Source organism: Umbelopsis ramanniana (genome assembly GCF_025399195.1).
Source record: "Umbelopsis ramanniana AG unplaced genomic scaffold K450scaffold_9, whole genome shotgun sequence".
NCBI classification, from domain to species: domain Eukaryota; kingdom Fungi; phylum Mucoromycota; class Umbelopsidomycetes; order Umbelopsidales; family Umbelopsidaceae; genus Umbelopsis; species Umbelopsis ramanniana.
The window spans coordinates 319207-333717 of record NW_026252095.1 but is presented as its reverse complement, the minus strand read 5'-3'; the positions used below and the strand labels follow the sequence as shown (position 1 = coordinate 333717).

Genomic DNA, 14511 nt, shown 5'->3' with positions numbered 1-14511 from the left:
TAGACAGAAACATTGTCTTTTTGACCAAAGCAAAGCATAATACTCTTTGAATTGTAGCTTAAAACAGTTGAATGGGTTCTATTATTTTCTATACATTGCGCTAAAGGATGAGATGATGTGTTGTGTATATTCTTGGTACATCACTTATATGTAACCATTGACTTTGAGAGTTTTCTGTCCGTAAATGACGGTATCCGCGGCCACAGATGCTGCCATCAACCATGGCAATGGCTTCTTCGACTTCAAAGCACTTCGAAAGTTTAAAAAGCTCCAAGTGAGGCACCAAGCTACGAGCAAAACTTAGAAAGATGCGTATTAAGAGCAAACAAACAAAAAGAGCTGAAAGACGTACCTGTAGCGATACCAGCACCATTTTCAGGGTCACCGACGTGAGAGACATATCCAGCACCTCCAAATATGGCTGAGAAAGCAGTGCATTGGAAGAACGACGGGACACCGGGTTTCTTAGCAACGGCTGCAGGAATGGCAAGAGCAGCTGCAATTGGGAATGAAAATGGAATTAAGAGAATGTTAGCTACTAGAGGTATTTAAAGCTTTGTTCGAGAACAATTCATTAATGAGAGGTACTACGAACACAATGCCGCCAAAGCCCATGCTGGGTATGGTGAATCTGCTAGTTTGTCCAATGAAGTCGAATTCGACATAATTGTTCTCCCAAACAAAGAGCTTGTGATAAAGTTTTGGAAAATAGCAACTCAGTTTTCGGCTTTTACATTCTGGTCTTTCAACCCCATTGAAATGCCGCAGTATACACGACGCAAGCTCGGTAGCTTGGTGGGCATTACTCCACTAACAGGAGGAAGAGGTACGAAGGACAAAGTATGGCATTTACCAAAGTGAAATCGACTTGCTAATGACTTTTACAGAACTCGAGATTTGGACCGACAAACCCGTCAGTATTGGGTCCGGAGAAACGTGGTAAACCTCGCGTCTTTTTATACCTTACGTCGATTGTCCCTTTCTTATTCTTCCATATCTTTAAAGCGATCTCCAAGTATCAGACCCAATCGTCTCTGCTATTCATTGTCGTTTTTACGCGGTACGCTTGATGTTTACAGCAACGACATTCTGACGTAAATTTCTAATACATGTAGCCCAATAGAAAGAAATACAAGGCGACGACTGGCTAATTTACTGCGAGGTATGATTAGACCTGTTCACATAACCTTAATGAAGATACGTCTAAAGCAATTTATCATAGGATCTGAGCAAGAATGGAACGTTCTGTAAGTTAATAGCGCTATGGTGATTGCCATCGGCTCCGTTAAGCTGAATAGCATCACTTACAGTTAACAAACGGAGAATGGGAAAGGACCAAAACATAATTTTGCTTGATGGCTGTACCATTCACTTGAATAGCGAGCTAGGTGCGTTTGAATGTACTTTCATTACGGTTAATCCTCTATTTCTTTTTGACTGACCTGGAGTGTACGCAGGCTATACGTTTGTTCAATCCTACCCGCCCACTTCCCATACTGAGAAGATGTACCCTGTGAACCTGGTAAGTCAGTGGCCCTGTATTCTTAAATCTTGTCAGACCACTCACATGTTTCTTTCAGGACAACGAATATAAACTGACTGAGAAACGACTTGGCTACGGATCTCAAACTAAGATTGTTCTTGCCTCAGCAATTGATCATGATACCAAACAATTTGCTTGCAAGATAATCAATATCAAGAGTCTTGTCAAGGAGCTCGCTGAAAAAGTCAAGATACAATTAGCTATCATTAGACACGTACAACATGTAAGCCATATTTTCGAATCTCCCACCAGACTGTAACCATGTCCATACTAAACGGTACATTTTACAGCCTTGCATTCTAAAGGCAATTAAGGTCAACCTACTTTCGGAAGATAATGCCTTTGTGATAATGCCGATGTAAGTAATTGTCAAATATCCTTCTCACTCATTACAGAGATACTTACCAAAACCAAAGATACCAAGGTGGCACTCTGCAGGATTTTGTTCTCCAGCGACAACGTTTACCAGAGAATGAAGCACGTTTCATCTTTTATCAACTTATTCGAGGAATTATTGTAAGCTACCGACCCTTAAATGGCATTATTCTTTATACTCTTGGGTAAAAGTTAACGAAGTTTTGTTAAAGTATTTGCACGGGCAACAGATTATTCATCGCGGTAAGTAAGCTTATAGTGTCTGAGAATTCAGGGACTGGTATTGATATTGTTTAATATCATTATAGATTTGAAGGTTGAGAAAGTTCCCTTTCGTTGTTTACTGTGCCAGTAGTGAACTTGACCCAATTGACTCCAATGATTGTTAGCCTGAAAACATTTTTCTTGCTAGGGACAAGCAGTTCCCTCGCATTGTCATTGCCGATTTTGGACTTGCCGCATGGATGACAGAAACGTCATTTCTCTCTGAAGATGTAGGAACTCTTGCGTAAGTAGCTGATATAACCCATGAGTAGAACCATTGCTGTTAAATTTACACCACAATACAGCTACAGTGCTCCCGAATTGGTGGAAGGCAAGCAATACAACGCGCAGATAGATGACTGGAGCATCGGTGCGATTTTGTATTTTTTGTTGACTAGCAGGCATGCATTTGCCTTAGATGGCGCTGAGGACGAGGATATACAAAAACTAGTCCTAAGTGGAAACTACGACACAAGTAATCCAGTTTGGCCCGAAGTTAGCAGTGAAGGTTAGTGTAGTATAATGAGAAGTATGTCTTAGTTTTATGTGTGTGACTAACATCTGCCGCCTAAACAGCCAAGAAGTTGATAGGAGAACTATTAGCAGTAGATCCCAAAACCCGTATACGAGCAGGCAGCTGTCTTCAGAGCGAATGGATTTTAAAAGACTTGGATATGCTTGAGCGGATTTATCTGGCTACGGAGTCTGAAGTTCCATAGCCATCATGTACAGCCAGCTCATAATTTTATCTCTCCAATCCAATTTATTTTTTCATATCCTTCTCCAATAACACTGTAAACTATTATACATGACTAAACCGCTGTCTACATTGCTCCCGACAACTTCTGACTATGAACAAACGTAATTTTATAAATTCCATCTTGCACATGCTGATATACAATCTGCTGGTTACTGTCGTTAATGGAACTACATCCCGCATAAATGCACACTATGTAGATTTAATATTGATTACCATGGTATGCCATTTGACTTAGAAGAGGATGAAAAATGGCTAATGACGGAAGAGAAGCTTCTTGAGCAACAAAACCAAATGCCGTCCATCCCTACAGGTAAGATTTATAGATATACCACGAATACTGCATATCACCGTGAATATAATAGATTGCGTCAAGTTGTACATCCCCAACAGGACCAACCTTCAAAAATAGGTAAAGCGTAAAAATCAATGTCTACATTATAGAATCTCGTATTGATGCTCATTTAGCATACAAAGCCATCACTAGACATGAGCCAAAAGGTTTACTGAAAAGCCAATTAACGCCGGTTATGTCGTTGCGTAAGTTAGCAATGATAGCGCTGTAAATTTCAACCTACTAAAACTGTACCTTAGCACCAAATTTCAGACCACTATTTCCTTACACTCACTTCAACCGTTTCCAATCCGAGTGTATTGACGAAGTGAGAGCTGAGACGACTACCTGCTCAATCCTTTCATCAATTCAATTAATACCGATTCCATGTAGGTTTACAGAGCTGACGGAAATTTGGTGGTATCAGGTAGATTGAAGTCAACGAATGTGAGAGTTTTGACTTGCTAATTTCCATGATCTAATGGTAAAACTTTCTCTGCAGCTCCTACCGGATCTGGTAAGACGGTGTTGTTAGAACTGGCAATTCTGCGCACACTACATCAGGAAGGCTGCCATAAAGCTATATACATTGCTCCCACAAAAGCGCTTAGCTCACAAAGAGCCAATGACTGGATAAGAAAGTTCTCTAATCTAAACTTAACATGTAAGTTTAAAGAAGCAATGCTTCAAATGGGGAACATATACTAATTCTTATTGATTCTTTGACAACAATAAAAAAAAAAGGTCAAGAGCTTACTGGTGATACTGAATACGTATCCTTTGAATACATTAAAAAATGTGATATCATGTACGTATTTATACTATAGTACGATCCTCAAACATATATTCATCTATCCAAAGTGTGACCACACCAGAAAAATGGGATTCAATGACAAGGAGGTGGACAGAGCATAGGAAACTTATGAGTCAAATGACACTGTGCATGGTAAGTAAAAGTGAGGACAACTCTTTCCACTGCTTCCAAATTTCACCAAAATCGTAAATCAGATTGACGAAGTTCATCTTGTTGGACAAACTCGTGGTGCTACCCTAGAAGCCTGCATCAGCCGAATGAAAGTAAGGCTAAAGTCAGCATCAGTGGGGTAAATTTGGTAATTTTGACTTTACTCATTTTTCATTACAAGATGGCAGTTTCGAACCAAAGAATTATAGCTTTATCTGCTACTGTACCAAATATCCAAGATGTAGCTCGTTGGTTGAATGGTATATAGGCACCTCATAAAAAAATTTAGAGGAAAGCTACAAATATAAGCTAACCATCAATATAGCAAAGCCTTTATGTTTCGGTGAAGAGTATAGACCTGTAAAGCTCTCTCGTCATGTCTACGGTATACATGATAGTGGTGGAAATCCATTCATGTTTGAGAAAAAGCTGGAGTGGAAGTTAGGTGATTCCTTGGTATCCGATATTGTCAGCACAAAGAAATTTTACTGTTTATCCCTCATAGATTGGTTGATATGATCCAAAAGCACAGTGGCGGAAAGCCGGCACTTATTGTAAGATGTTGAATTGTGGTAGACTTCCAATAGACTTCCTGTTACTGACTGCCGTTTATTAGTTCTGTTCAACAAGGAAATCAACGCAGTCATCCTGCGATGTTATCATTAAAGTCATGAAGCAAAGGAATATACCATTTTTCGGGTCAGTAGCTTTTGCAGTCTATGCTATCAGTTCCTTTCGCAATACCTAGTTAACCAAGTCATATTTCAGAAATGTTTTAAAGCCTGTTCCAAAGACAAAGGACAAAAAGTTGTTCGAATACCTACCATATGGTATCGCATTTCATCACGGTAAGATTTTCACCTAACATCCAGACTGTAGCTTCGATTATCATCTTGACTGAGAACTATGAAATCAATGCAGCTGGTCTAGATGCTGGAGATCGCCAAGTTGTTGAAAGGCTCTTTCTTGCCGGCCATCTAAACATTATAGGTCAGTTGATGGCTTAGGCTTCATAACAAAGATTTCTTTGATCTATCTAAGCATAACAAATAGCTACCACGTCGACTTTATCTGTGGGCGTAAGTGTCTTTAGCATTGGGCATTTGTCATTTCTACCTGACTTTGAATACATTATAGGTCAATTTACCAGCTCATCTTGTCATCATTAAATCCACAAGAGGTATAAAGCAGAGAGGGGTAGCATAACCGAATGGAACAGTCGTGCTGACACTATCCTAGGTTACACCGAAGGAAAATTTCAGGAGTATTCTGATCTCGAAATCTTTCAAATGATTGGTCGTGCAGGACGTCCTGGATTTGATGACTCTGGTTGTGCTGTGATCCTCACCACCACATCGCAACAAAGAAAGTATGAGACAATGTTATCCGGGCAAGGAGTACTGGAAAGCACGTAAGATAACTAATACGCTGAAAATATTGAAGAAATCATAATCATTTACAGCATGAAATAGCCTCCATCAGAACATGATTGAACACTTAAATGCTGAGATATGCTTAGGAACCATTTGTGATACTCCTTCCGGAATCTTATGGTAGGGTATCAAGCGTTGAAACCTGTTCACCTAGTTTCTTAATTGGACTCATTTAGGTCTCAACAGGTTGCGATCCACGTTTCTGTACGTTCGCGTTCAAAGGAATTCCTTTTACTACAAGCTTGGAGAAGATGCTGCCAATGTTGTCAACGTCGAAAGAATTCTCGAGAGTAAGCATTATTTTCATCGAACAGAGTCCTACATTTATTCACTTTTCAAAATAGACATCTGCCTCAAACATCTGTCGGCATTGGCATCCTCAAATATAATACAGATGAAACCAAATGAAGACCAAATTAGCTCTACAAGTCAGTGTCGTGAATTCAGAACGGAAGCGAAAGCAGTGTGCTAACCTATAGCTGTTGCAGAATATGGCGAGGCTATGGCTCGCTATTACATCAAGTATGATACAATGAAGATAATCCTTTCATCGCAACCACAATTGCAGCTCGCATCCATGGTAGGTATGACTAAAAAAGTATTTCGGACGATTGTCATTTTCAACTTATTTTCCTTCAATTAGTTTGAGTTGTTGACATCTGCAAGAGAGTTTGATGATATAAGATTTGCAACTGGCGAGAAATCAGTTTTAAACTCTCTGAACAAGCACCCCAATATTAGATATCCTATCAAAGGAAAAGTAAGCACAATCTCAGACAAAATTTACCTCTTGATGCAAGTAAGTCTAATTTTCATTGCAAAACGTGAGGGAAGTATTTTTAGTTCACATAAAGCTGAAAGGTTTCTAGGCAATTCTAGGCGGTATTCCTCTTAATGATAGTAAACTTGCCGCGGTACACAGTCGGGAGACTTTCAGAATCCATCACCAAGCTTTACGAGTGCTTCGATGTAAGTTTTTAACATTACTGAGTGCAAACTTTGAAAAGCCTTAACATATAGAAATGAGCAGGTATTACAGATTGCGTTGCGCATAACAAAGATGGGATTAGTTTAAACAGCTCAATATATTTAGCACGGTGTATCACTGCCAAAACCTGGAATGATTCAAGTCATCTATTACAGCAACTCGAAGGTATCGGACCTCAGTATGCAAAGATATTGGCGGACTCAGGTATTAAGACCTTTGGAGATTTGAAATCTTGTGATCCACGACGACTAGAAATGGTAACAACTGCACGACTTTCCTCGAGAGCAGGGACATATCTAAAAATGAATTATATATTACAGTTACTACACCGGAATCCACCATTTGGTAGCCAGGTAATGGCGTGTAATTACTTCTGCGTTCTGTGCATTTCGCACACTAAATGTCGCAAAAGTTATTGGAAGCATCAAACAAGGTACCACAATTCAAACTATCAGCAAAGCCATCGTTGCAAGTAAGCCAAATTTGCTGTCCGAGTGCCATAAAGTCCATGTTTTGAAAGTTCACAGAACTGTGGAATCCAGGGTGGCCAGTGCAAAACTATAGAGGCATACATAGAAATCGTACACCAAAGCTCCAAGAGACCTGCCTATAGCAATAACTCTTTTGCAGCCTTCTGGGCAACCACCAACCTGGGTGAACTGCTTGATTACAGAAGAATTCAGTTAGTTCAAGTCTTCTTATGAATGAAAAATCTTAAGGTGTATCTTGTTAACATACAGCTTCAGATTGCGGAAACTGGAAAAACTTGTGACGATACCAATCGACCTTCCTGAAGGCTGGCATGCGACAACCATCAAATGCTGCGTGGATAACGAGGAGTATGGTAAGCATCTAGTAAACTTATGGGATTGATAAGCTTTCACTCACACAGTCGTTAAGTCGGGCATGGTACAGAATTTACTTTAGTCCTCAATCAGACCTCAATCAACAGAAGCAACCAGGTAATTTCTTACATTTAAAGTGAATTCTTTACTTAGCAATTGAGCTTAGCGTCGTTTAGGTTTTAGATAAGCCAGGAACTTTGGGGCAATCTACAACAAATTATCCATTAGATGATGAGTTTGATTTAGATTCACCCTACTGGGATAATATTCCTGATGAGCTCTGGGAGAGTCTTAATGGTGAGTATAGAAGGCATGTTTGTGATGCATGTTACTAGGGCTGACATTAGGTCTGTCAAAGTTGAAGCGAGTGTTTCCAACACACAGTCAAACAAATCAAATCCAAAGCGTTTATCGCAATTCCATGATGGTGCAAGGGAAACGTAAGATCTCAATCCTTTGCATATTCTATATTTTAGCAATTACACATATGTCATTTTCTTATTAGATGTCAACACAAATGTAAAGATCGCCAACTGTACGTGAAAACGATGTTTAAATAGAAAATCAACCATACTGAATTATCCATTTAGCTGTGCTCATGAGTGTTGCAAAATTGGCAAACGACGCAAAGGAAAATCCGCAATCTCCAAGGCTGGAAAAAGTTCCATAGACATGAATAACCCCCTGAGCACAGCATCCGATCGGCCACCAGGCACTTTCGAAAGCAATCAGCTTCATTTACCGCAGAGGTATAACAAACCATCACAATCTATCACCCAAAAGCTGAGCTGTGAGCTATTAAAGGGTCTTCCAAATCACGGTAGCAGTCAGAATGAGAACGAAGCAGACCTGGTAAAATCCAAAGAATCGCCGACCCAGCAAGGTGTTGTATCGACCTCTTTTTCAACACCGAAACAGGCACAAGAAAGGTGCGGTCCTTTCAGTGCTTGCGATCTGACATTGATGCCTAGTTCTGTTCGCTGCCAATCTACAAATAGCTCGAATGTCGTTGAGCATAGTGCATACTCTTTCGAAAATCCCGACATCAGCTTAATGGAGTTTGATGATGGTTCAACTGTGCCAGAACAGACAGCTACGGTTCTTCAAACAAAGGTTTCCTCAACTGACTTAGATGGTGCTCATCATGTTTTGAAACAATCAAATGAAAAGATAGAATCTAACGAATTCATGGCTTTCCAGAAGTGGCTAGAAGAGTGCGTTGACGTTATTGCTGATTGATACCTTTAAACATGGAAAAATGTCCACTTCGCAGCATAGTTATGATGAATGACATTGCTTTAGTGCTTGGGCTGTAAGCTAATAATGAATTTATAATTGACTACAATAAAAAAAGTTGCACGTCAAAGCCGTGATTGTTATGTACATGATATGTAATGGTCGCTATTTGGCGCTCTGTTTATAACTACTGGTATCCAGCACTTGCTTTCCACACATTGCACAGATTCCCTTCTTATAAGCGCAACCTGGCAATTCAAAGTTAGAATTATATATAAATATACATGTCTTTTCCAATTGCATATCGTCGATTGCTTACTTTGACAATAGTTTGCTTTATCTTGATGTACTTTTGATTTGCAAATCTTGCACTTGCTTTCATATGGAGAAAACCTGAAATATGAAATATTAATAACCAGCGTCTCCAATTTAATATCAATGTAAATCAATGCGGGTGCTTACCTGGACTTTGCAGATTTTGATAACAATTTGTTCTCATTAAGCTTACGGCCCCCTTCGCCAACTGTAAATCGAGGAATGTTAAGTAAAACTAAAAAACCATGAGTGATCAAGTCGTAAATTCTAATTTCATTACCCTTTGAATTGCGAGAACCATCTTTCCACTTATCAGGTGCAGCTACTTTGGTCAGCTTCTTTTCACATTTGGCGCAAACCATTATTTTCTGATCAAGAAGCACAGTAAGCACCTCGGCTCAATTTCTTAAAGCGTCCAATGATCTATTTTTAAAGCCCGACGCGGCCCTCTTGTCATGGCTATGTGACTGGCAAGGTACGAATCGAACTCTACCGTAGATTACACCATGTCCGATGCAGCAGCAGAGATAAAGGATGACAGCCCTGTAATTGCCACCGAGCAACAGAAAAAGAAGAAGGAAAAGAAGAAGCCAAGGAAGAGAGGCTCGAAAAAGAACTTGCCCAAAACCAAAGTAGTTGTTAGACGGCTACCACCCAACATTCCTGAAGAGATTTTCAACAAATCCGTGCAACAATGGATAAGCGAAACGACGGTTGATTGGCAATTATTTGTGCCTGGCAAGCTTAGTTCTAGGTAAAAGAAGCATTCTTATTGATTATGCTTTTGGTAGTTCACAAACCTAATCTCCTCACCTCGCCATTAGCAAAGCAAAGCAGAATGTCTTTTCTCGTGCTTATTTTCACTTTCTAACTATGGAGGCTGTATTGAATTTCCATCAAGGATTTGATGGGCATTTATTTATTGATGGAAAAGGTAAGACATTACTTCCTGTCCTTCAGCATACGCATAGCAGTTGTATTGATGGCAAAACCGCAGGAAACGAATATCGCGCAGTAGTCGAATTTGCACCTTTTCAAAAGATACCAAAAGAACACAAACCAGCCGATCCACGACAAGGAACCATAGAGTCAGGTATGTGCTTTCTAGTCGCTCGAGGGAAAGTGTTTTTGCAAATTAATAACTGGAATATTACAATATAGATGCCGATTACCAAGCATTTGTTGAATCGCTGTCTGTTGTTGATGCGCCATTACCGAATGTTAACGAAAGCAAAGACGGGCTATCTAACGTGGAGAGACTTGAAAACAGGATATCTTTGATGACAGGTAAATGATAGCAGGATACTCTAAAATCTCAATCGCGCTTCGTAAACTAACCACGAACAACACAGCTCAAAACCAACTGGCGGAGCAAGCTAATAAACCAAAGACGACACCATTATTAGAGCATCTTCGTGCCCAGAAGGCTGCGCAAGCTGCGGCTAAATCCAAAGCACAAGCTTCTAAAGCTGCTGCCAAGCAAGCCAAACTTCAAGCTGCAGGAGAAGGTAAATCAAGTAAAAAGACACCTGAAGAAGCAGCGAAGAAAGCTAGCAAACGTGAAAAGGAACGTCGTAAGAAGGAGGAGAAAAAGGCAGCTGCCGCTACTGCAGCAGCAAATGGACAGCCAAGTACACCAAAATCAGCGACTCCTACCAAGGGCGACAATGAAAAACCATCCAAAAAGGAATCTAAAGCTAAAATTAATCAGCAAGGTGTGCAGCAAATTGTGAAGATCCTTGGTAGACAACCTGATAAAGATGCAAAACCGCGAGAGACAGCGAAGCCAGCACCTCAAAGTCCAGCTGCTCAACCTACAAAGCCTACCAATGCCACCGGCGAAAATGATAATGCCGAAGCTGGAACTGGCGGAGAGCTGACTCGGAAACAGAAGGAACGACAGAGACAGCAGCGCCGCGAACAAGAACGTAAACAACGACTAGAAGCTGAAGGCGAGGCATCACAACAGCCGGCAAAAGATCCATCTCAGCCAAACCCGGCCGGCCGTGGTGGTGGTAGAGGAAGTCGTGGCCGTGGATACCTTGGAAACCGAGGAGGAATGCGAGGTGGAGGTAGAGGCAATTAAAAACACGCACAAATCCAATCCAACGATTTCCGACGATATCGTACTAATTTGCCTCCTAAACACAACTCGCATACGAAAATGCCTCAAGCTGACGAAGATACAAAGGAATGCTGTAACAGGAAAGCAACTGAAACACACTTTAATTACTGTTGATGCCAGTTAACGTTTAGTTATGGCAACGGGGAGGTCTCCTAAAGACGCGAACGGTTGTTCGTCACGTGTATCATATTGGTCGTGCTTTGTCGCGTATTTCGAATTTGGGGAAAAATAAAATAATCCTTGATTCCAACCAACCAACCTACATGCTCTCCTCCAAAAGTCGTTTTACATTGACCCCACATCGACGGACGTCTCGTCGCTTCACATATGGTTTACCTCAGACAGTGACATCCACTGCAGAAACCTCGTCGACTTTGGACAATGCTACCTGCTTTGATACCTTTCAGGAACCGCTAGCCGATCTAGCTGCATCATTCGAGTTAATGCACAGTAATTTTGAACAATTGAAGCAAGTCAACGACGCTCTAGTTGATTTTAACGACGCATTTGGCGCATTTTTGTTTGGAATGACCGCGAATGGGTCATCCATAAACTGGCCACAGGTACGCTGCTGTGAAATTTGAATGAACTCATCCATGTATACATGCAACTACTAACCATCGATGCAATGGTCATATAGGCGCCCATCAATGCCTCATTCGACAGACTATCAAATAAGCAACCTTCATCACAATCACCACTCTGTAAGATTCAACTCTTAGACTCACCACCGCTCCATGTTATACCTAATGCCCACACTAACATGGCTTTCCTTTGACCCCCGTCTAGTTATGGTGGATGCTAAAGCCACTGACAATAACATCACATGGAAGCGTCCAACAACAACGAGAGCCGAGGCAAAAGTTGGAAAGGAGCAAAAGGAAGATGAGCCGACGAGGATGGCGAGAAAATTCACGCGGAAGGTACAGAGATTGAATCTTTCCCAACATTCGTCCTTACACAGACAACGGGGTTTCCTGGTATACTAAATTTCTTGGACGGTTGTACTCCAGATTGACATACGAAAGATTATTGAGCGATTACCACTGAAATTTCGGGAGCAATTGGTGAGCGTTTCTATACGTTGCTGATATCTAGTCTTGACACTGTGGATTAATGTTGATTTTTTTAACAGGAGCACACCAAAAATATGGAGACAGTATTAAAGACATTAAGAGCCTCGCCAGAAGGATTGTAAGTCACTTCATTTCATTTCATTGGTTTTGAGACGGAAAAATTTCCTTGACTTACCGAAGCGGCTATCCGGAACAAGGAATATGCAAACTATAGTGAATCAATCTGGGTTACCGAAACACCGCGCTACTGAATGCCTGAATGCTCTTGTACATAGCAAGGATGTTATTAAAGTGAACAAGAAGGTAAATAGGATGGCATTGATGTGTGGAGGATCAATGAATGAATAACTTATGCTATAATAACGCAGGGCCAATTATGTCTTTATAAGCTGGACTCTGTCCGCTTCCCATCCACTTTGGTTCAGATAAAATCTGATAAGTAATAATAAATCACGTGCATCAATTTTTATATATTTTCTCTTCGGCCGCAAGTCCTAGCTTTCCCCAGCCTACAAATTTTTTGACTCACATCATTATGCTTCGCACATTAAGCTCTAAGATTGCTCGTCCTGTACTTCAGCGACCTCTCATGGCCACTGGTACTAGAATGTATCACGAAAAGGTATGAAGGGCTCTCGAAAGAAATATTTTTTGGTTGACGTAGTAAACTTAATGACTAATCTGACTCCCACACGCAGGTTATTGACCATTACGAAAGACCCCGAAATGTTGGTTCCATGGATAAGAAAGACCCCTCAGTTGGCACTGGTCTCGTTGGAGCACCTGCCTGTGGTGATGTTATGAAGCTCCAAATTAAGGTTGACGATGTCACTGGCAAGATTACCGATGTCAAGTTCAAGACGTTCGGCTGCGGTTCTGCCATTGCTAGCAGCAGCTTTATGACTGAACGTGTCCGTGGTTTGAGCTTGGATGAGGCTGGTCAAATCAAGAACACTGAAATTGCCAAGGAACTTTGCCTACCTCCTGTTAAGCTTCATTGCTCTAGTAAGTTGTCTGTTATTCAGGATGTTCAATGCCTGAGATATATATGATATTAATGTCAAGTGTTTCTTAGTGCTTGCTGAAGATGCCATCAAGTCCGCTATCAAGGATTACAAGAAGAAGCGTGCTGCTGCTGCCGCCTCTACCCCTGCTGCCGATGCTGCTGCACCGGCTGCCGCAACCGCTTAAGATAATCCGATAACTTACATACGACCTTTTTTGTTGCTCCAAAGTTGTTCGTTCTGTATATAGTGTCAGCTTATTGCTGCAGACTACCCTTGACATTCTAAATATCCTTCTAGTGTTCTTTCCATTACTGTTAGCATGACTTCTCATCATCCATCTCTTACCGATCGCTGTTTCTGTTCATTATCGTGGTTGTCTGGTCACGCCCTCAAACTTTTACGCAGTGATAGTATGCAACAAGTAACAGTAATAAAAAAAGTCGTCATCATACAAAAATTTGAAGGAGAAGAAGGAAGATTAAATGCTTTTGTCGTAGACTTAAATAAATAGGGTACAGTATTATCACGCCACTTAATGGAATTCGGAACGTTGGATGTTTGATTGCTGAAATATCATGCACGGCTTTATATTACATTGATACCATCCGCTTATGCTTTCTGGGGTATAGCTGAATCCATACAAAGCCGTTTTGAACTATGGTGAATGCTAGATATGAACGCACTACGGCATCTCTTCAGTAAATTAGAAACAACTCTCTAACACGGTCAGTACTGTATGAAGAAAATAAAGTCATCTTGCTCCAGACACTGCAAACTCATGTGCTGTTTGTGAACCGCATGACAGTCTGGAACGATTAATCTAAAGAGTGGCCATAAGAGGGGCCATAAGAGGGGCCATTATGAACGCCTATTACTATTTTAAAGCGATGGTAGCAGATTGGCAATGAACGGCACAGCAAGCTACATAATGGAATATTTGTCATACACTTGTGGGCTTTATTAACATGCGATGAAGGCCTGAAAAGCATCCAACGAAGCTGTACCTTCGCAGACTGTTGCTGTGATTTTTTCCTAAGCATACTCATACCATGTCAATTTGTTTGTCGGACTTCTACCTTCTGTGCCTCATTCAGCCTGCTTGGCTCAATTGTACTTTTGAAAACAATCTGCCAAAGTATCGCTAAACAGCAATCATTGATGATCCAGTGCATGTAGATTCATACTCTTGCTTCTGGCTCTGCATTTCATTTTTATTCTCGAACATTTAGCGAGTTCCCACCAAGAAATG

The 14511-nt window shown here is 40.8% G+C and overlaps 7 protein-coding genes across 7 annotated transcripts; 5 read left to right on the top strand and 2 right to left on the bottom strand.

Annotated features, from left to right (window-relative positions):
- Nucleotides 1-8: 8 nt before the first annotated feature.
- Nucleotides 9-903, bottom strand: K450DRAFT_227636 (uncharacterized protein). The gene is made up of 3 exons (XM_051586764.1): nucleotides 596-903; nucleotides 353-496; nucleotides 9-287 (listed from the first exon to the last, which is right to left on the bottom strand). The coding sequence occupies exons 1-3, from the start codon at nucleotides 663-665 to the stop codon at nucleotides 145-147; spliced, it is 357 nt and encodes a 118-aa protein (XP_051447537.1). The 5' UTR covers nucleotides 666-903; the 3' UTR covers nucleotides 9-144.
- K450DRAFT_227631 (uncharacterized protein) lies at nucleotides 898-2943 on the top strand. Its single transcript, XM_051586763.1, has 14 exons — nucleotides 898-939; nucleotides 1006-1060; nucleotides 1128-1162; nucleotides 1223-1247; nucleotides 1311-1388; nucleotides 1458-1522; nucleotides 1581-1766; nucleotides 1834-1901; nucleotides 1960-2059; nucleotides 2149-2161; nucleotides 2227-2234; nucleotides 2308-2426; nucleotides 2488-2690; nucleotides 2759-2943. The coding sequence occupies exons 5-14, from the start codon at nucleotides 1325-1327 to the stop codon at nucleotides 2899-2901; spliced, it is 969 nt and encodes a 322-aa protein (XP_051447536.1). The 5' UTR covers nucleotides 898-939; nucleotides 1006-1060; nucleotides 1128-1162; nucleotides 1223-1247; nucleotides 1311-1324; the 3' UTR covers nucleotides 2902-2943.
- A 218-nt stretch (nucleotides 2944-3161) lies between these two features.
- K450DRAFT_269277 (uncharacterized protein) lies at nucleotides 3162-8742 on the top strand (the record flags this gene model as incomplete). Its single annotated transcript, XM_051592920.1, has 33 exons — nucleotides 3162-3252; nucleotides 3384-3479; nucleotides 3534-3601; nucleotides 3667-3700; nucleotides 3776-3937; nucleotides 4018-4081; nucleotides 4135-4219; nucleotides 4282-4350; nucleotides 4419-4497; nucleotides 4563-4677; nucleotides 4743-4791; nucleotides 4854-4936; nucleotides 5006-5085; nucleotides 5159-5227; nucleotides 5291-5316; nucleotides 5375-5417; nucleotides 5477-5648; nucleotides 5710-5790; nucleotides 5857-5960; nucleotides 6015-6098; nucleotides 6159-6250; nucleotides 6314-6469; nucleotides 6540-6639; nucleotides 6764-6915; nucleotides 6979-7011; nucleotides 7071-7130; nucleotides 7201-7340; nucleotides 7405-7502; nucleotides 7597-7620; nucleotides 7687-7800; nucleotides 7862-7943; nucleotides 8009-8038; nucleotides 8094-8742. 33 exons carry the CDS (start codon nucleotides 3162-3164, stop codon nucleotides 8740-8742), a joined length of 3384 nt encoding a protein of 1127 aa, XP_051447535.1.
- A 57-nt stretch (nucleotides 8743-8799) lies between these two features.
- K450DRAFT_278219 (uncharacterized protein) lies at nucleotides 8800-9443 on the bottom strand. Its single transcript, XM_051593286.1, has 4 exons — nucleotides 9335-9443; nucleotides 9202-9262; nucleotides 9059-9132; nucleotides 8800-8987 (listed from the first exon to the last, which is right to left on the bottom strand). The coding sequence occupies exons 1-4, from the start codon at nucleotides 9414-9416 to the stop codon at nucleotides 8905-8907; spliced, it is 300 nt and encodes a 99-aa protein (XP_051447534.1). The 5' UTR covers nucleotides 9417-9443; the 3' UTR covers nucleotides 8800-8904.
- Nucleotides 9444-9523: 80 nt separating this feature from the next.
- On the top strand, nucleotides 9524-11291 carry K450DRAFT_227594 (uncharacterized protein). The gene is made up of 5 exons (XM_051586762.1): nucleotides 9524-9808; nucleotides 9879-9988; nucleotides 10052-10147; nucleotides 10216-10341; nucleotides 10407-11291. The coding sequence occupies exons 1-5, from the start codon at nucleotides 9561-9563 to the stop codon at nucleotides 11138-11140; spliced, it is 1314 nt and encodes a 437-aa protein (XP_051447533.1). The 5' UTR covers nucleotides 9524-9560; the 3' UTR covers nucleotides 11141-11291.
- Nucleotides 11292-13003, top strand: K450DRAFT_227583 (uncharacterized protein). Its single transcript, XM_051586761.1, has 8 exons — nucleotides 11292-11742; nucleotides 11820-11883; nucleotides 11969-12102; nucleotides 12193-12246; nucleotides 12315-12373; nucleotides 12453-12558; nucleotides 12624-12877; nucleotides 12954-13003. Exons 1-7 carry the CDS (start codon nucleotides 11443-11445, stop codon nucleotides 12696-12698), a joined length of 792 nt encoding a protein of 263 aa, XP_051447532.1. The 5' UTR covers nucleotides 11292-11442; the 3' UTR covers nucleotides 12699-12877; nucleotides 12954-13003.
- Nucleotides 12521-13545, top strand: K450DRAFT_227579 (uncharacterized protein). Its single transcript, XM_051586760.1, has 4 exons — nucleotides 12521-12558; nucleotides 12624-12877; nucleotides 12954-13260; nucleotides 13331-13545. Exons 2-4 carry the CDS (start codon nucleotides 12791-12793, stop codon nucleotides 13444-13446), a joined length of 510 nt encoding a protein of 169 aa, XP_051447531.1. The 5' UTR covers nucleotides 12521-12558; nucleotides 12624-12790; the 3' UTR covers nucleotides 13447-13545.
- The last annotated feature ends 966 nt before the right edge of the window (nucleotides 13546-14511 follow it).